This window comes from Ptychodera flava, chromosome 6, assembly GCF_041260155.1.
Source record: "Ptychodera flava strain L36383 chromosome 6, AS_Pfla_20210202, whole genome shotgun sequence".
Classification (NCBI taxonomy): Eukaryota; Metazoa; Hemichordata; class Enteropneusta; family Ptychoderidae; genus Ptychodera; species Ptychodera flava.
In genome coordinates this window covers 21,781,791-21,802,080 of record NC_091933.1, presented here as the reverse complement: position 1 = coordinate 21,802,080, position 20,290 = coordinate 21,781,791, and the positions used below count along the sequence as shown (strand labels likewise).

The 20,290-nt window shown below is 39.1% G+C and overlaps 1 protein-coding gene across 1 annotated transcript; it reads left to right on the top strand.

Annotated features, from left to right (window-relative positions):
• The first annotated feature begins 300 nt into the window (after positions 1 to 300).
• Positions 301 to 19,986, top strand: LOC139135157 (amine sulfotransferase-like). Its single transcript, XM_070702414.1, has 6 exons — positions 301 to 574; positions 13,719 to 13,939; positions 14,065 to 14,173; positions 14,813 to 14,907; positions 15,775 to 15,934; positions 19,126 to 19,986. Exons 1-6 carry the CDS (start codon positions 442 to 444, stop codon positions 19,242 to 19,244), a joined length of 837 nt encoding a protein of 278 aa, XP_070558515.1. The 5' UTR covers positions 301 to 441; the 3' UTR covers positions 19,245 to 19,986.
• Positions 19,987 to 20,290: the final 304 nt, after the last annotated feature.

Below are 20,290 nucleotides of genomic sequence, written 5' to 3'. Positions count from 1 at the left end.
ATTTACAGTTAAATGACTTCAGAGAATAAAATCATGCAGTGAATCATTTTGATCTCCCAGAATATTTCTGAACACTGAAACTGCTTTTTGACGGGACGGATACTTATGAAAATTAAGTGATCCCCCTCTGAGCTGTTTGAAAAAGAAATGACCTCCTCCCTTTGCAGTTTTCAAATTTAAGGTGACCCCCTCCCCCCCCCCCCTGGATTTTGCCGGCCCACCCCCGGTCGCAATAACTGAACGCTCCCGTCGAGGTTTCAGCATTATAAGAAAAAGAACATTGCGCATGCGTGGAGCTGCATTTAGTGAGCAGAGACAGCGTTGTTGTTTATTCTGAAAGGGCCTTTCCTTCATGGTCCTTCCAGCGGCAAATTGAGCTCTAGATATCACCGTAGTCTGCAAAGAAACAGGTGTCCTATAAAGAACATCGTCGCCGTCAGTATGGCCAAATATGGGCTACACTATTACGAAGGCGTCCTTTTCACTGACATTTTCCCTGCAACTGCTCTTGACGCCGTGAAGTCGTTCCAGGTCAGGGACGATGACCTATTTGTCCTCACGTATCCGAAGTCTGGTAAGTAAGATTAGACTGTCGATAGTCTCTAGGGCGTTTTAGGTTTGTATCGTTCCTTGGTATCGATGAACATTTAGTAACCAACGTAACTGGTCGTTCGGCTTTCCGGGTGGACCAAAAGACCCTTTCGTCAACCTCATCGGAAGTTTCCGTGCGCATGCGTAATTATATCCACGTCGCCGGCTTGACCTAGTTTCGCTGCAGTTGGCAAAGTCAACCCTCTGGAACGTTCGTCGACTCTCTACGTAGAGTTCGAGTATGCAAAGTCTGCTCCTGTATTTCCGGGTTATTTTTGTCATTTTATGGAAAAAAGCCTATGCGTGAAAATCATCACTCTAATTTTGTAATTTTGCTGTGGTATTAGCTTGCAAAAATGTTTCTAATTTCTGACAAAGTCGAAGTGGTCGATCGTGTGACAGTTCGATAACCATATGACAGTACGAGGCGCCAAGTGTAAAAAAATTAATTTACATAATCAAGCTCTTTTTAGAGATAGAAGAGGTGGAAAATGTAAATATAGAGAGGAATTATGTATATATATATATACATGTAGAATACATACATACATACACATATACACACATATACACATACATACATACATACATACATACATACATACATACATACATATATACATACATACGTACGTACGCACGTACGTACGTATACGTACGTCGGACTTTGACACAGCTCGAAGATTTTACATTAAGCCTCGTTTTCGAGGCTGCTGCTGACTTCTACAGTATCTGACAGCGCTGCAAAATCTTATATCAGCCTCGGTCTGATGAAGTATCAGAACGAGGTTCTATATGTAAGAAACTTACTCAGCTCAGCACAGCTGCAAAAAGTTTATATATATCAACCTCGATCTGATAATACAACTACACACAGCAAAGTTTTACATACAGCCTCGTTTCTGAGGGCACAGCTATAGCTGGGAAGTTTTATACACGATTCGGTGGTAAATTTTACATACAGACTCGTTCTGAAGAGAGCTATAGCTGAGAAGTTTTATACACAGATTCGGTGGGAAATTTTACATACAAACTCGTTCTGAAGACACAGCACGCTGGGAATTTTTATACACAGACTAGGTGGAAAAATTTTACATATACAAACTCGTTCTGAAGACACACCATGCTGGGAAGTTTTATACACAGACTCGGTTGGAAAATTTTACATACAGCCAGCTGGGAAGTTTTAACCACAGACTCGGTGGGAAAATTTTACATACAGCCAGCTGGGAAGTTTTATACACAGACTCGGTGGGAAAATTTTACATACAGCCAGCTGGGAAGTTTTATACACAGACTCGGTTGGAAAATTTTACATACAGCCAGCTGGGAAGTTTTATACACAGACTCGGTGGGAAAATTTTACATACAGCCAGCTGGGAATTTTTATACACAGACTAGGTGGAAAAAATTTACATATACAAACTCGTTCTGAAGACACATGCACCATGCTGGGAAGTTTTATACACAGACTCGGTTGGAAAATTTTACATACAGCCAGCTGGGAAGTTTTATACACAGACTCGGTTGGAAAATTTTACATACAGCCAGCTGGGAAGTTTTATACACAGACTCGGTGGGAAAATTTTACATACAGCTAGCTGGGAAGTTTTATACACAGACTCGGTTGGAAAATTTTACATACAGCTAGCTGGGAAGTTTTATACACAGACTCGGTTGGAAAATTTTACATACAGCCAGCTGGGAAGTTTTATACACAGACTCGGAGGGAAAATTTTACATACAGCTAGCTGGGAAGTTTTATACACAGACTCCATGGGACACTTTTACATACAGACTCGTCTTGGATTGAGTGTAATACCTGGTGATGCTTGTGCTCAGAAAGCGTGATTGAACTCTGCCCGGTATCGTACGCGGCTAGACCCTGGCTAGCCCTACGAGTATGGCGAGAGTGTCCGGCTTTGGCTACGCCGCCTCCCACCTCCGGAGGTGGGAGGCGGCGTAGTCAAAGCCGGACACTCTCGCCATACTCGTAGGGCTAGACCCTGGCAAGACGAAAGCCAATACACACATAGTGCTCCGGGATAGTGCTGGCGCTTGTGCTATTAAAGTGCATTTGAACTTTCCGGTTTATTTTGATCTAGTAAGGTATAGCCACAACAATGATCGTGGTATTGCTATCAGGTGAGATCACCACTGATCTGGGCTGCTCGCAGCCTAGCCCTGTGTACATGTCTGTGTGTTCCCCAGGGTGTGTTCCCGGCGTTATACGGCCGGGAACACACAGACCTGTACGCAGGGCTACTCGTCAACCATACAACGGCGTCAACCATACACCGATCGTTCACTGAGACCACTGCAGTCCGTCAGCTGTGCAAAGAACTTTCGCGATCTACACAGTTACGAGAATAAAGACAAAAATTTAATACTGAAATCTTGGTGCAATAAACCCATGCACAATGATGGATGAAGGTAAATTTGAGTAAAAAGACAGCAATTCTTGGTCTTGGACTTTACTCGGGGCATTTGACACAAGGAGCATGGAGGTACCACGAGCATGTAGCTAAGGGACTAGTCAGTTGCGTAGCCAGGGGGGCGGTGGATTCATGGGGGTCACCCTGTCTTTGACTTTGGTGATGGGAGCACCATGTTTTTGAAATGCTCAATAAGGGGGGGGGGGGGTCAGTGTGTTTTTCAAGTTCAACAAGGGCTCATACTTGCATAAAATGCATTGTGCCAGCCACAAATTTCAGCATTGAGTTGCATTTTCGGGCGCGTTACTTTAATAATAATAAGACATATTTTTAGAGCCCTGTCCTAGTGCAAAACTTTATATATTTGACATATATATATATTTGAGATATCTGTATGTTTAAAATTTTTCGGCGCGCCCTTGGGCGCATTTCTTTAAAATATCAAACATATTTTTCAGCATGCCCTTCATATGAAAAGCATGGCAAGTTCTTGATACTTTCTGTTTTCTCTATAAGAAGCAACATGCACTAATATTTCAATCACATTTTCCTTACAATAGTTTCTGGACATTTGCTTATGCATAAAGAGAGTTGGAATACATACAGCTCATTCAAAATACTGTACTCAAACTTTAGAATTGACACTTTTAAGTTCCTATCTTACAACTGACATGACACCAATTTCATTAAAACACAGAATGACTGATTGTTGAAAATATACCCCAAAATTATATATATATATATATAATATATATATATATATATATATATATATATATATAGAATTATTCAATTTACATTCAACCTTTTGTTAACCTTTGTTTCACACAGGGGGTCACCCTGTTTTTGAAAGTTGGAATGTGGGGTCACCCTGTTTTTGAAAGTTGGAATGTGGGGTCACCCTGTTTTTGAAAGTTGGAATGGGGGGTTCAGCCACTTTTTGACATCGGCAAAAATAATCCACCGCCCCCTAGGCCGAAGACACTGACCAGTCCCTAATACAACGGTTGTGTTTACGAGAATTAGAAATGATCAGACACTCAAAACACCAGTAAATCAGCGATGCTCAACCGACAGAGTATATGAGATTCATTGAAGACGGCATGGAGGTCGCAAGAGATCTCTTTCTACCTCCATGCCATGTTCAATGAATCTCATATACTCTATCGGCTGAGTGTCGCTGATTGACTGGTGAATTGGAATATCTGATCATTTCTAATTCTCGTATTCAACACAACCAAGCACCATGCTCTCTGTAGGCCCTACCGCCACTCTCCTTGCGTCGAATGCCCCGAGGAAAGTCCAAGACCAAGCATTGCTGTCTTGTTGCACAAATTTGCCTTCATCCATCATAGTGCATGGGTTTATTGCACCAAAATTTCCGAATTAAATTTTTGTCTTTATTCTCTTAACTCTGTAGACCGCGAAAGTAGGTTGCACAGCCGACTGCATGCAGTGACCTGCAGTGAACGAGCACTGTGTGGTCGACGCCTAGCGCATGTCCTTTCTTCTAGGAACAGCCCAGATCAGTGGTGATCTCTCGTGATAGCAATACCTCGGTCATTGTTGTCGCTAGCACAAAATAAACCGGAAAGTTCAAATGCACTTGAATAGCATAAGCGCTAGCACTATGCTAGCTCTTCATGGCAGGGCTGTGTGTTACCAGCGTTATACGGCCTCCCATAGTGGCTCTTGCGGTGAGAGGCCGTATAACGCCGGTAACACACAGCCCTACCATGCAGAGCTAGCTCTAGCCGCGTACGATACCGAGCAGAGTTCAATCACGCTTTCTGAGCACAAGCATCGCAAGGTATTACACTCAATCCAAGACGAGTCTGTATGTAAAAGTGTCCCATGGAGTCTGTGTATAAAACTTCCTAGCTGGCTGTATGTAAAATTTTCCAACCGAGTCTGTGTATAAAACTTCCCAGCTGGCTGTATGTAAAATTTTCCAACCGAGTCTGTGTATAAAACTTCCCAGCTAGCTGTATGTAAAATTTTCCCACCGAGTCTATGTATAAAACTTCCCAGCTGGCTGTATGTAAAATTTTCCAACCGAGTTTATGTATAAAACTTCCCAGCGTGGTGTGTCTTCAGAACGAGTTTGTATATGTAAAATTTTTCCACCTAGTCTGTGTATAAAAATTCCCAGCGTGCTGTGTCTTCAGAACGAGTTTGTATGTAAAATTTTCCCACCGAATCTGTGTATAAAACTTCTCAGCTATAGCTCTCTTCAGAACGAGTCTGTTTGTAAAATTTACCCACCGAGTCTGTGTATAAAACTTCCCAGCTATAGCTGTGCCCTCAGAACGAGGCTGTATGTAAAACTTTGCTGTGTGTAGTTGTATTATCAGATCGAGGTTGATATATATAAACTTTTTGCAGCTGTGCTGAGCTGAGTAAGTTTCTTACATATAGAACCTCGTTCTGATACTTCATCAGACCGAGGCTGATATAAGAGTTTGCAGCGCTGTCACATACTTTAGAAGTCAGCAGCAGTGCAGCCTCGAAAACGAGGCTTAATGTAAAATCTTCGAGCTGTGTCAAAGTCCGATGTACGTATACGTACGTACGTACGTATGTGCGTATGTATGTATGTATGTATGTATGTATGTATGTATGTATATGTATGTATGTATGTATGTATGTATGTATGTATGTGTATATGTGTGTATATGTGTATGTATGTATGTATTCTACATGTATATATATATATATATACATAATTCCTCTCTATATATACATTTTCCACCTCTTGATTGTTGAGCTTGATTGTGTAAATTAATTTTTTTTACATTTGGCGCCTCGTATGACAGCCCTGATTTTGTGAAGGGACCGTTCCTGATGCGTACTTTGACGAGACCAAACGCTTTAAAGCCCCAGTATTTGTAACTTTTAACAATTTTTTTCATATTTTTGATTAAAATGACATCCTCAGTATGTGAAAGTAGACCATAATTAATACTGACTCGCATGGTTTGCATGCCCAGCCCGCCTCACGATTAACAGTAAAAGGAGTGAAAAATGACTTCTTGTCCGGACCAGAAGTCAGCTTTGTTGACACACGAAACGAAACGTAATCACACCACCGCGCATGCTCAACCACATCTACGCAAGTTTTACAGTGGCGTCCGTAGAAACGTACTACACGCTCTTCGAAAAGGTCTGGTCCATCGAAACTGGAGACTCAGCTAAAAACGCGCGAAAGTTGGGTGAAATACCGGAAAGATATAAATATGTAAGTGTTTACAGATTGTTCCGTCTATAATGACCCATGCAAACAAACGTCTTGAACAGCTAAACTAACGACGGAGCGCGGAGGCAGTCGATTGTAAGCTTCATGCAAGGCACTGCACGTTGTGACCGACAGTACGGAGATCAAGTTTGCTGAATGAATTGAGAGAGAAAAACATATATGAATAAAAATTCAACACTTCACCATCGTAATCATTGAACTAGTCGTTTCTTCAGTATGGAGTATAATAAAAATTTCGTTGAAAATAAATGACGGGACTGATTCTGCTCCGTCTACTCAAACGAAGTTTTGTGTACGGCCAGGCCGGCTAAGCTGCAGGCAACACAGCCTATCAACTTCGCATATCGTTGCCGTACGGCGTAATTGAAAACGCTCAGAAAGGAAAAATTTATCTTGAATGCAGTACAAAAGTCTTACTTATTAAATTTAAAAGTATTTCCAAATGATATCGATCGTAACGGGTATCTAATCCTCACAAGGACTGCAGTAGTACAATTATCGGCTAGCTGCGATGCGATTCAGCTCAAGGCATGGTAGAAATTCGAACACGAGAGAGATCCCGGCCTCACTGCAAAGTCGTCCCCTGCCCACCCGGCCCGACAGCAAACTAACCGCTTGGTTCGATTCTGTTGTTTACATATTTTTGTATAAAATTCATGGTACATATATCTGACTTTCACAACTGTACAATTTGCTTAGGACTGTGATTTTGGCTGTAGTCTACAGACGATCGGAGGGAGCTAAGGCAGGCCCCAAATTTGCATGGACAATGCCCGGTACAATTATATTAGACGCAGCTCGATGAGAAAGTCATTCACATAAACCTACATGAAGTGATCAATACAAAACTTTTAAACATCACTGGTTCTGAAAATTTATGATCAATGGTTCTGACCTACGGACTTTACACTGCGGCGTTGTTTTTGTTTGTGTTTGGCCGGCTACTAGTCCTGTAAGACTGTACTACATGGAGGTAGTAGACTGTACAAGTGCAGCGGGGCCGGGCCGAGATTGGTGTGGGGCCTGCAGCAAGGTAAAGTTGACAGCGTCCATTGCAGAATGCCCGCGTGTTATCCTTTCGCGTTTGGGAGGAAATTTACCGCTGTATTCAGAATGCCTTTTTACCAGTATAAAAGCTGAGAAACTGATGCATCAAGAGCCAAGAGTCTGTAAATTTCTTAGCAGTTGCTCCATTGTTTTTTTACAGCCTTGCGTATACTGGTCCCGATCGTTCGATCGTTCTCACTCAGGCGTTCACAGCTGTTTAGGGAGCCGTCATTATTTACGACCTGGGGGTCGGAGGAATTACATTAGAAACTTTGAAATTTTGAGTCACACCCCAGCCAACCATGATGACTTTGAGTAACCCCCTCTCTAACAGAAATTTTTGCTTACCTGAGCCCATGTAACAATATGTAGATATAAAAGCTCACCCAATAAGTAGTCTCCGACCATATAGTATTGTTAAATTTGGATGGGTAGCATGTCATTATGGTATGGTTAAATGTCCAAATGGTTGTTGAACTCAAGTCATATGAAATATACATTCCTATGATAATATAAAGGATGGATTCACAACAGTTCAGTTTTGCCCTAGATCCTGTGCACTTATAGTGATATCTGTCGAGAACATTTCTCCATCACCGGCCTCTCCTTCCACCTCTGGTAGCGACTGCAGAAAACTACTGTGTGACATGATCATCACCACTGTCGATCCTCATCTTTACTGTCGCTGGTGCCATTGAGTACATGAACAACGATATCATTCTCATCGTCAATATCTTCTCTTTCTTAATAAGTATTGCTACTAGTAGCAGTACTTGTAGTTTTTTGCCTTGCTTCATCTAGTTGATATTTATTTGTTCTGGAAAGTATTTACTTTCTTTTTATTTAATATGTATCAGAGTAAAACATATTGTCAACTCATCATTATGCCATTGAGAACAGAGTAAGACAAAGAAAAACATTTTGAGCACCCCCTTATAACTTTGACCCCCAGGTCGTAAATACTGACGGTTCCCTTACTTGCTGCCAAAGGCCATCGCGTTCACTGCATTCGACAGCCTACCATACATCAAAACTGTGTTGCTTCGATTTCGCAATCACCTTGCCGCTAAAGCATGAATCAGCTGAAATTTATTACTTCAAGTTACTCAACTTTGATAGCTATTTGCCTGCAGAGGTGAGCAAAGTGTATATAGTGTCGTCTTGATTTTACATCGGTACCCGGAGTTCTGAGTGACCAACTGCAGGGTGTTCATCGGTGCACTGCCGACTGCAGTTTGAATAATCCGTATATAACGCACACGGTACCAGAATAGAATGTCAGCCTCCTCTGCCAAAGTTCTGTATCCTCTGAAACACAGTAGCAGTACGTATTTGAACAGAGAAGAACGAAATAAAATCATTCGCAGGCCATTCAGCCGGCGACCATGGGCGATTGCCCATGCAGTGTGAGTGTGGCGTGGCATGGCAAGGCCCCAGCAATGTTGTAGGCTCGATGATGTCATCAGTATCGGCGTTCTCGGTCACGTGCACAGCCTACAAGTTGTCAACAAACTCGCGCGGCAATCCAACTCGATCGGGTAATATTTAGCGTTTGTATGTCACTACAGGAGCACAAATTTGGCTTATTTCTTTACTGAACAACATTTCACGATGGATGTAAGAGAATAACATGTAATTTCGAACATAAAAAAGGTCAAAAGTTACAAATACTGGGGCTTTAAAGTATGACAAAAACTCAGATGTTACGTTTAAATGTCACAAGTTTCAATTTGATTGAAATTTTGTAATAAGTTAGGCTATCAGACAGCGCGCACAACAACCATTGGTCTGGCTGGAGCTGGCCCCTTGCTGGTAACACAATGACTCATTGACAGTTCCGAATCACATTTGACAACTAGCTGTTTTCTTTCCTTGTCATCAGTGAGTCTTTAATAAAAAATGTCCAACGTACAGAAGTTTTGGCTTAACTTCAACGGTCTGAACATGGTTCCTTTCTCAAGGGTGAGCAAATCATGTTTTGAGTCACAAGCCCCCGTAGCCAAAATATTTACTAAGAGCCGGCCTGTCAGTGACTCGTTTAATTTTATGAAGTCCAATTTTCCACTGCTGCTCTCAAACTGCAAAATGTGAGGGAAAAATGTTTGGCATGAGGATTTTTGCCTAAGTTAACGAAACTTCTGAACCCAAAAATATGGCAAGATACAAATCAATTCTTTTTAGCGTAGTGCATGGCCGTTCTTACGTGCATACATGATATGACTGAACTGTGATACTTTTGTGATTCCCAACTACTTCCATATGATATTTCGGTGACCTCAACGACTCTCTGCAATAGAAGCATTGTCTCTTGATATCCATGTCTTAAGTTAGGAAATAAATGAAATTACAACAAAAAAATCACACTAATCATCGCATACACAATGTTTCAAATTGGTGTCGATCCCGATGTCATATCCGCCATAGTTGTCAATGCAAGTCCACCTATTACTCATAGGCCGATTATTTTTTCTCTTGGCACAAGCGTCGCTCACAGCATGGTCCAAATGAATGTTTTTTTTTTTATTTCGAAGATTATACCGATGAATACAACGAATTTCACAGCTATATTGTTTTTATTTTGATCTTTGAAAGATCGGTTTTTTTTCATGCTGCAATTTACCCACTCTGCACAATACTTGATCCATATCATAAGTTGATTTTTTACGTAGATGCTTGACGTTTTCATGCATAACTTTGTTTTTTTTCGAAATAGAGGCATTCTGTCGCTGGATATCCACATGTCAATTGTGAAAATATATGACATCACAACACAAAATCACAGAAAATAGCATCGCATACACGATGTTTCAAACTTGTGTTGATCCCGATGTCATAACCGCCATAATGCCAGTCCAGCTACCGTATCTCAACGGCCGAACATTTTTTCTTGTTAGAGTTTGACACGAGCGATTTCATCGCTCACAGCATGGTCAAAATGAATGGGTTTTTTTATTTCGAAGAGTTATACTGATCACTACAACGACACAGTGTCTTTATTTTGATCTTTGAAAGATCTGTGTTTTCATGCTGCAATTTACCCACTCCGCATAATACATGATCCATATCATGACAGTTGATTTTGTACGTAGATCCTTTACATTTTCATGCATAAGTTTGTTGGTTTTTTAGATAAATTTCAAGCTGCAATTTCTGATAACTACGTTTTTTATTCCAGAATTGCATCATCCATCCATCCATCCATCCATCCTCGTGTTCACTTCTGTACATTGCTTGATGATGATTGAATTTGCTACCCTCCAAATTTACGGAAGCTTTCAGTTGCTGCACTGTCTGCCTCCGAAGCAAGTACGTTCGGAATGTATTCTCATCGATCGCCATAGCTGAGGGTCCATAGCTGTGGTGTTTTAGGCGGGATTTCTGCCTTTTACCGTTACGGGCTAGTTTTGACTTTTACGCGAGGTTAAAATCATAAAAGTCAAAACCAGCCGATAAAAGGCAGATATCCCGTCCGAAAACACCACAGCTACGGACCCACAGCTACGATCGCCAGAGCGGGGACGTTGACAAGGCGACTTCCGCAGCTGAACTAGGTCAAATCGCCATGCAAATGATATGCTAACCTAACTTCCGGTTGAATGAGGAAAAGGTCTATTGATATCCGGGAGGAGGGAAAATGATTTCGAGAGGTTGCCTTAATTTGAAAAAAATCGAGCCAAAGATGGCAGAAAAAATAAAAAAAGAGTTCATCGGCGCTCCCTTCGGGCACACAATGTTTATAATATTTTGAATATCGGCGTACGAAAACATCTTCCATTTTCGGCACACTCTTTGGCCACGACATTATCTTAACATCTGAATTCATTATATCTCATTTCATTAGTGCCCTGATTTTACTATTTTGGCTCACATTTTTGCTGTTGTTTTACATGTACCTAGTATTTCAATTTGTTCATGTGCCACAGTGTCTCATCCTTACACCTGAAAATATCTTGTATACTCAATTCAGCTTGTCCAAAGAGCCTGCACCGGATATCCTGTGTCATTTTTTGTTCTTTGAAATCATGATGTGCCAGGCTTATCATGACTTGTAAACAAAAGTGTTTGTTGTACATAAAGTGGTTCCGGCACTCACCCAATATTACTCTTTTCCAATTTCCATCAATATATGCGATGCAGTGTGACGAGTGTCGGACAAGGCGTTAAGAATTTGCCATGAAATAGACCTACTTATAAACGTCTTTCAAAGCATACACCTGTTAATATCCAAATAGAAGCTGCATTCCAAAATGAGTAGCCATATCAAGAATTCGACCAATGTATCACATGTACTTTTGAAACTGAAATCCCAAGCACTCCTGTACCATATACATATGCAGAAGCTGGATTTTGATTTCTTTGCTTGATTTTTGTCCTATGGGGGATATTCACTTGTCTCTGTTGATAAGGTAATAAATTGGAAATCATTTCGTGTCTAATATATTTTGAGTCTTCACAAAAGCTCTGTTAAAATCATTCAAATGGCATCCAAATAACCCCATTTTGATATTTAAAATTAAAACTAAAATAAAATGTAAAATTAATTCTGTATGAGGAGAGGACACCCCTCCTCAGTAACCACCCTAAGTAATTGTATTATTAAATTGTGTCATTTCAATATTCACCTGTATTTGTAGTCTTTTAAATCCTTAGTCGGTTTGTGCCACATGCTTAGCTACCTAGAACAAACTTTATCACTAACAATGGTAGTCGTTTTCTTACAGATTGAGACCTCGATGACTTCTTCAGTAATTTTGATGCAGTAAAGATGCTTCTATTGTCTTTCAAACCTTCTAGCACGTTGTTTGATTATTGTTCCATTTAAACTTTATGCTGCTTTACATTTCTTTCCTAAAATATACAATTTTGTCATGTCATATGAAGAAAAGCATATTAACAAAAAGAAAGGGAAATATTGGCATTTCAGCGCACGGGGAAGTGAAAAATAAATATGCCAGCATTCACACAGTTGGAAATAATAATGCCAGGTAAAGCAGGGAAAAATTATGGTCCAGAGTCAACCTTCCAAGCCCCCCTCTTGAATATCAAATTGTCCATCCCTAAGTGAGTGATTCTGAATGATTCTTGCTAGGTCGAGTGTCGCACGTACGTGATAGTGCCAGCACTCGTTCAGAATGTTGTCTATTGTTGTACTCCTCTAAGCAATGTCAAAAGGCCAAAACTACGAAAGAGGTTGCTTGAAATCTATGTGAAAGGTCAAATTTTTAAATGGTAGGGGCTTCCGAATAATACCAATGCACAACAGAACGTAGGAAGAAAATGGCGAAGCTTCGATCAGTAGTACTCCAAGTTTCAACCATTAGCTATAGCCGCGTTAGCCAATCATATAAAAGCATTGCAAGTGCATGTCGAAATATATAATACATTCTGATCTCTACCTGCAAATGAACAATCATCAAAATCGGTCGTTTTCAATAGTAAAAATTACAAAATAAAGTTTCAATTTTAATTTTTCATGTCAGGATAAATTGGCGGACTTCCCACGAAATCCAAAAGAGGCCCCACGGCATAGCAGGTGGACAAGTATGAAGCACAGTGACATTTGGGACCATGTCTCATGAAACACGATATTCCGTTGGCAAACCGAGTCTTTAATTAAAATCACTTGATAGTCTTATGTTATGTAATTCTAAAATGGGGATCCTGTCGTTGATGTTGGGTAGGATGACTGTCAATATATTATTGATAGTACACTGTCAACGTGAAGGTATGGAGGAAGATACTGATACAACATATGACATGTACAGTGTGCATGCCGGAAAAATCCTATTTTGACCCCTGTCGAATACATTGATATTGGAACAGTTCTGGTTTGAAAGTAGTCAATATAGGTCAAGTTCAATGTCCTATAATTGCCGAAGTGACTGAAGACAACCAGATGAGAGTTTCCAAACCAACGCATGATGCACAGGCGGTTCCAACCCAGCTATTCTCGCACTACCTCCATGCTGCCATCCTATTGTCTGAACCTAATATACGATTTTGCCACTGAATTGAGTGGTCGACCATATTTCAATATGGCGGATATCTACAGGTAAAACACATAAGATAACAGGACTTGAAGTAAAGCTTTAGGTTGAACAATAATTTAATGCTAAATCAGATGAAAAGATGAATGAATTTACCTCGGTTCACAAACAGGCGCGGTAACTAGTCGTGTTATCACTATCTAAAACTCTTGTTGTGGTGAGAAGTAGACTTTTTACCCACAGTGCATTTCAATACCATGTATTCTGCAACCCCCCCCCCCCCCCCCGCCCAGCGCAATACAAAAGCCTTTTCTGCTTTTTAACGTAGCGGGAAATCCTGCTCCTCTAATAGACAAATCCTTTACAAAACCAATGGAACGATAATCTTAAACTTTGTTGCAGGCACGACATGGACGCAACAGATAGTCTCATTAATTCGAGGCAGAGAAAACATGGAAGTGACCGACAACATTCATATGAACGATCGAGTGCCATTCCTAGAATATGCGGACGATAAAGGAGCTAAGTATGAAGTACTGTCAAAGATTGACTCGCCCAGATATATCAAGTCACATCTTCCAAAAAAGTTGTTGCCGGTAGAATTGTTTGATGTCAAGCCAAAGGTAAGCCCTATATGACGAGTGCTGTATGACGTTTCATGGAAGTGCATGCCATCAATAATAAGATTGCGACAGAGAAATTAATCAGGATGAAATTTAACACATACTATTTTCATTCAATCCTCCAGGTCATTTATGTTGCCAGAAACCCGAAAGATGTGCTGATCTCTTACTACGAATTCAAACTGCACCCATGGGAATGGGAAGAATTCTTTGATAATTTTCTCAAGGGAAATGGTAATAACGCTTACCTGTTACAGTAAGCATCCCTTAATATGATAGAACTGTTTGCGTATAAATGGATAGATGTATAGATAGACGTATTGATGTAGGTATATGGTATATGTATAGATGCACAGAAAGATAGGCACGTTGTTGTAGAAAGAGATGCATTTACCATTCATTGCGTACAATACTTCCATTCATATGTATAAATATAGAGATATATATATATTGTTTGTGTGTTTGTGTTCGTCGTGTAATTAATGTATTTTATGTATTTTAATAAATATTTATATTTGCGTGTTTGAGTACACACACTCCCAGAAACACAAACACACAAACATGTATGAATAATAATGTGTGTTTGTGTGAACATGTTCTGAATGTCTGTCTGAAGATTGCAGGATGCATGAAAATTAAGCAACATATAATACTATTTACTTGAAGTAATTTGTGTTACTATCTATCTGTCTATCTATCTATCTATCTATATATCTACCTATCTATCATAACACAAAATTACTTCAAGTACAAAGTAATGGTATCTGTTAATATATATATATATATATATATATATATATATATATATATATATATATATATATATATATATATATATATATATCGACTCGAACTCATTTCTCCTTCCTGTAGTTATTCATGGATGCTGGTTTGAAAATATATCCTACTGGTGGCAGCACAGGCATGATGACAATGTTTTATTTCTGCATTATGAAGAAATGATGAAGGTGAGCATTATTGTTTTAAAGACTTATCGCCAACGAACATTTGCCAGTTAGTAAACTGCCCTGTTTGTTTGACAAAACACGGTATTGCTAATGGTTGAATCTTACACATTTTCCCCGATACCTCTTACGAATTTATACTTACTTGAGCCGCCGGATCTTCCCCAATCGTCATAAAATGATACGACATGAGAAACACGTGAGGTTTCTCCGAGTCTGACGCTGTTGCTATCACAGTCGCTGGTGATTAGGAGTGCTCTGGAAAGTATGATCTTGTTGTCCACGTTCCAGTTATTCGATGCCACTGTCTGCATTTATCACGGGACAATGCTGGGCATGCTTTTGAAGGATTCTCTCGGAGATCGGCAGGATGGTGAATGGCTAGTCTATTTCTCTTGCCAAAGTCTACACACGGTTTGCCCTCTCCATGGTTTATACAGGCTGGAGCGTATTTTCAAATCAAGTCAAAGTTGAAATGATCAATGACACTGAACGCAATTATTCATGGTGTCTCAATAATCTAGTCACATATAGTAGCTTGCTTGATAAACTTGACCAATTGATCTTGTTCGTGGGCACACAAATATGGTAGGGAACTTGATTTCATTGAACTGTTTATTTAACAAGAAAATAGTAGACTACTGTCTACACTAGATAAGTGCATATAGTACAGTGACCGGGCAGTGTGTATTGCATGACCTGGGCGTCGTTGATCAAGGGATTTTCTGTGTCAAAACTTTGAATTGTTTCATTTTTACGCATCCGATGTATTTTTTAAAATAAGTCTATTCCAAAATATATGAGAGATTTGATTTCGTTGATGGTTGAACAGTAACATTGTGACAAGGTATTTTTCGCGTCCTTTTTCAGGATCCTAAGGCACACATTAGAAGTATTTGTCACTTCTTAAACGAATCTGTGGATGAGGGCACAATCGATGAAATTCATCGTCGATCAGCGTTTGACAACATGAAGAAAAATCCCAAGGTAAACTTCAAGACGGAATTTCAAACAAATATGCTACGAAAAGGTAATAAGTGCTAATACTGAACCTACAGCTGTAACTTTTGATGTGTTTTAGACTATTTTTGTTCTATTTGAAAATGTTAAGTTTCTTGTTCTATCCCCAAATCAAACAAAATGCCCAGCGTTCAATATGTAGACACGCCAAGATATAATTTGAAGACCGGATAAGAATATAGTTGTCAAATAAAAGACCCGTCGTATTGGTTGACAGAAAAAAAATTGCATAAGGCTAACGTAACATGCATATAATAAACTGCCTGTGCCATATATTGTTACAATGCTTAATTTTCTCATTTGCACATTTGATCAATTTACTTTACATGTTAAAGACCTACGATTAGTAACAATTCATTTATATTGCTAAGGTGACCGCAATAAAATGTAAGGTGATATCTAACTTGAATGTTTTGAAAAGCATAGTGGTTTAAAAGACAGCACATGAAGCTAGAACCGTAATGAGGGTGTTTACATAAAGATTCGATCAACATTTGACAACTTTTTAGATATTTCAGTTAAATTGAGTCGCTGAGCACACAATATCCTTGAATATCACTACAAGTTCATTATAGTTTGGAGTGAAGTATATACACCACGTTCATGAAACCTTTGGACAGAAACATGTTTTACGACCGGCTTGTTCTGCCTTCAATTGCTTATGGCAAGTGTCACGACAATTTAATTTGGAAAGCTTTTACTTGAAAAGACTTCAACGAATTGTGATTCGAGTTTTACTACTTCTTCGTGATAGAAAATGACGTCACTGCTGTTTTTCTTCACAGTTTTTATTAGCTCCCATTTGCCATATATATATGGCAATTGGGAGGTTATATGGTTGAAAAAGTCTGTATGTGAGATGTCTGTCTGTATGTATGTATGTATGTATGTATGTATGTATGGATGTCTGTCCGTCCAACGCAAAAACTCCGAAACTGCTGAACGTGTAAAGCTGATTTTTGGTGTAGTGATGCCATATGTGGTCTAGATGTGCCGTTGTTAAAATGAACTTGTTAGTTTTATGGATATGCAAATGAGGTAGAAAAAAGGGCGAAAATGGTCAAAATCAATAACTCAGGAACTACTCTTCTGATCGTTGTCATATTTGGTTTTTAGGTACCTTGGGCCCCACTCATTCAAACATATAGATTTGGTGTCGATATTGGCCGCTTTCTATTTTAATGAATTTTTTCTCTATTTTTTGCCATATCAGTAAAAAATTGTTTCCTCTGAACCAATGGTCTGTTCGCTTTAAAATTTAGTTTTGCAGCTTTCTTGTGATGACCCAAAATAAGATTCATCGAAATTATGGCAAAATTTGCATATTTGTATTTTTGGGCAATTTTTGCCATTTTTGGTCCAAATTGAAACTGTGTATGCCATTACTTTCTAATTGGGTGTGCAGGTTCCTAGGAGTGACCTGAAGATGACTCGGTGAACTAAAGGCCAAATTTGCAAATTTGTGGTACTTTTTGCCATGCTTTCAAATTTGGTACACAGGTGAAATGTAGGTCATTCATTTACAGTCAAGTACTGCCTGTGTGAATGAGCAGATTATGATTGTGCTGTTCCAGGCTGAGGTGTTATTTATAGGAATGATGCAATGTTAGACGGTAATTGATATTCAACTGAATTTGACTTACATTGTATGTAACTCTTGTACTGTATAAACCCTATCAATTCACCCAGAAAAAAATAATTAATATTATCTTAAATAATTGAATTAATTAGGAAATCAACAAAGCCAAAATAATTTTAGTGTAGAATTATTAGAAAGTTCAACATTTTTGACAGTTTATAGTGAAATGTTTACCATTTTGGATGATTAAAACATGTAAAGGCACCTTTCCTGAATCCAGACTTTGACATATTCTGTACCGTCATGTATTGTTCTCTGTATGTTATCTAAAAGAAATTGCTCATAATAGTTTGTCATGATAGGTTGGCCAAATAAAGAAAGATAGAGACGGCTCCTATTTCCAGTTGTGATCAACTTGATAAGGATTAAATAAAATTACATTTTGAGGTAAAAAATAGAGTGGTCAATTAAAAGAGTGGTCAAAGTGATAGGATTTTTATGGTAAAGCTGGGCTATAATATTCCTCATGTTCTATTTATAGCAATTATGCAATCTGTGTAAACAGTGCAATGAAAGAGTTACATGATTCCTTATAATGTTTTTGATGACCTTGAACTTCTTAAGTTGAAAACATTTGTCTCTTCAGTGTGCTTTCTCTGAGTACGTACAGTCTCAACTTATTCAACAGAACTTACTTGCAATGTTAATTTGAGAGTTAAAATGTGCTTGGTTAATAGGATGAAAATACTGATAAAGTTAACAAGCTGAAATTCTTTATAACCTGACAGATATTCTGGGTTTTTTTGACATATGTTGACAAGCAAGGCATGTTTACTTTAATTAGAATGTAATTAACTCTTGTTTATATTATTATAAGCAGTAGTACCAGGTATCAAGTTGAACAAGCTGATATTGATAGGTTGGGCGGCTGTTGAAGGTTAAAAGCTGTAAAAATAAATGTATGTATGTATGCATGTCTATCTGTAGTCTGTCTGTCTGTATGTATGTATGTATGTATGCATGCATGCATGCATGCATGTATGCATGTATGTAATATGTATGTCCATACACATTAAAAACTCCTAAACCGCAGCACCTAGGCTCTTTATAGTGATTTTAGTTACATTTCTTCAAATTGTGGTGAAATGTTGAAAGTTGTATTTTTGAGGCGATTTTCCCATTTTTGGTCAAAAAATCTTATTTTCTGAAAGTGCTCATCCCATTGCCTTGAAAACTTGTATGTATTATCCCAGGGTTTGCCTTTGTCAGATTCGTTCAAATTGTGGTGAGATTTTCATATTTGTATTGTTGGGGCAATTATTCCCATTTTTTGTCAAAAAAATCATTTTCTCCCAAAGTATTTGTTGGATTGCTTTAAAACATGGTAGTCTTGATCCTAGGGTTGTTTTCTGTCAGATATGTAAAAGTCATTATGACATGGAGCATTTCATATTGCTGGGGTATAAGATTAATTTGGACTTACAATGGAATTTCCTTAGTAATCAACCTGTAGGAATGCAATGTCATGTGTGTACTGGTACTTAGTATTTCTGTAAAATGGGAGCACAGTGTCATTGACACTATTTTTATTTTGTTCTGTTTATGTGTGTTTTCATGTACAGGAAAGGTTGGGTCATGGAAGGACAGGCTGACGGCAGAAGAGAATAAAGCAGTAGAGGATACGTTCAGAAGTCGACTGCAGACAATTGGTTTTGAGCCTGTTTACGAAATCGACCAGTAAATGACATAGAAGCACGACACTAACCGCGATGGACGTATTATGTCGCCGTTTGACGGTGATCTGGTGTGGCTGCAAACACCAAACATATTGAGTGTGACCCAATTTTTATTTGATCAGGAGTGAACGATTAATTTTTCTTCACTGTATGAGCGGCGGGTTGGCGTAGATTTTATCACAGACCCTCGTTGGCTAGACAATGTGACTAGATGCTTTCAGCCCCTCCTCTCGCCCGGTAATGGTGAGACAGCAAAATAGCTCAAATAATTTGGGGCTAATGTGCAGCATCTAAGAAGCTGTTATCCAATTGGGAAGCCGAATCTTACCGTTATAATTAAAACAATGCAAATAGACTCCCTAAGTCGCTGTGAATAGTGACAATGGGCCAATCAGAGATAACCTTATTAGCACGCTGCACATCAGCAGATAATTTGTATCGCTCAATGCTAACAAAATAAATCCAGGTTAAGTAGGAAGTCTCAACAAGCCTTGCAATGCATGTGGGCATCTCGTGGTCTCATTGTTGAGCGATACATCAAATGTAAGGCAGAGGCTAGAAGTTGAATAAGCCAAAACATTTAAGTGATGGCAAATATCATATTTGTGCCCGAGATGGAACCCACACTTCCTGTTTGAATGTAAATATACACAAAATTGGTAAAAATATGTTTTTCATTCAATATTGTCAGAAAACACTGTATTTTGCACAACACCAATATCAAAAGATCAGTAATGCAACATCAAATATTGTGTGCAATATCACTTCTTGTGTGAAATACACGATTTTGAAGATTCAAACTCAGGTACTCTCGATGAGATTAAGGTTACACCTCAATCTCATGACATGCAGCTCAAATTCTATCTTCAGGGATGAATACGTAGTAGTCCGTGGGCTAGAGGGGGTCTACGTGCACCCCCGCCACAGGATAACAAACCTGTATTTTTCAGAACCCTTGGGATCCCTAGAATACGAAATGGAATTTTAACAGAAAAATATAGGGACGCAATAGCTGTTATGGTCTGTTTTGAAGGGTACCGCAAAATCACGA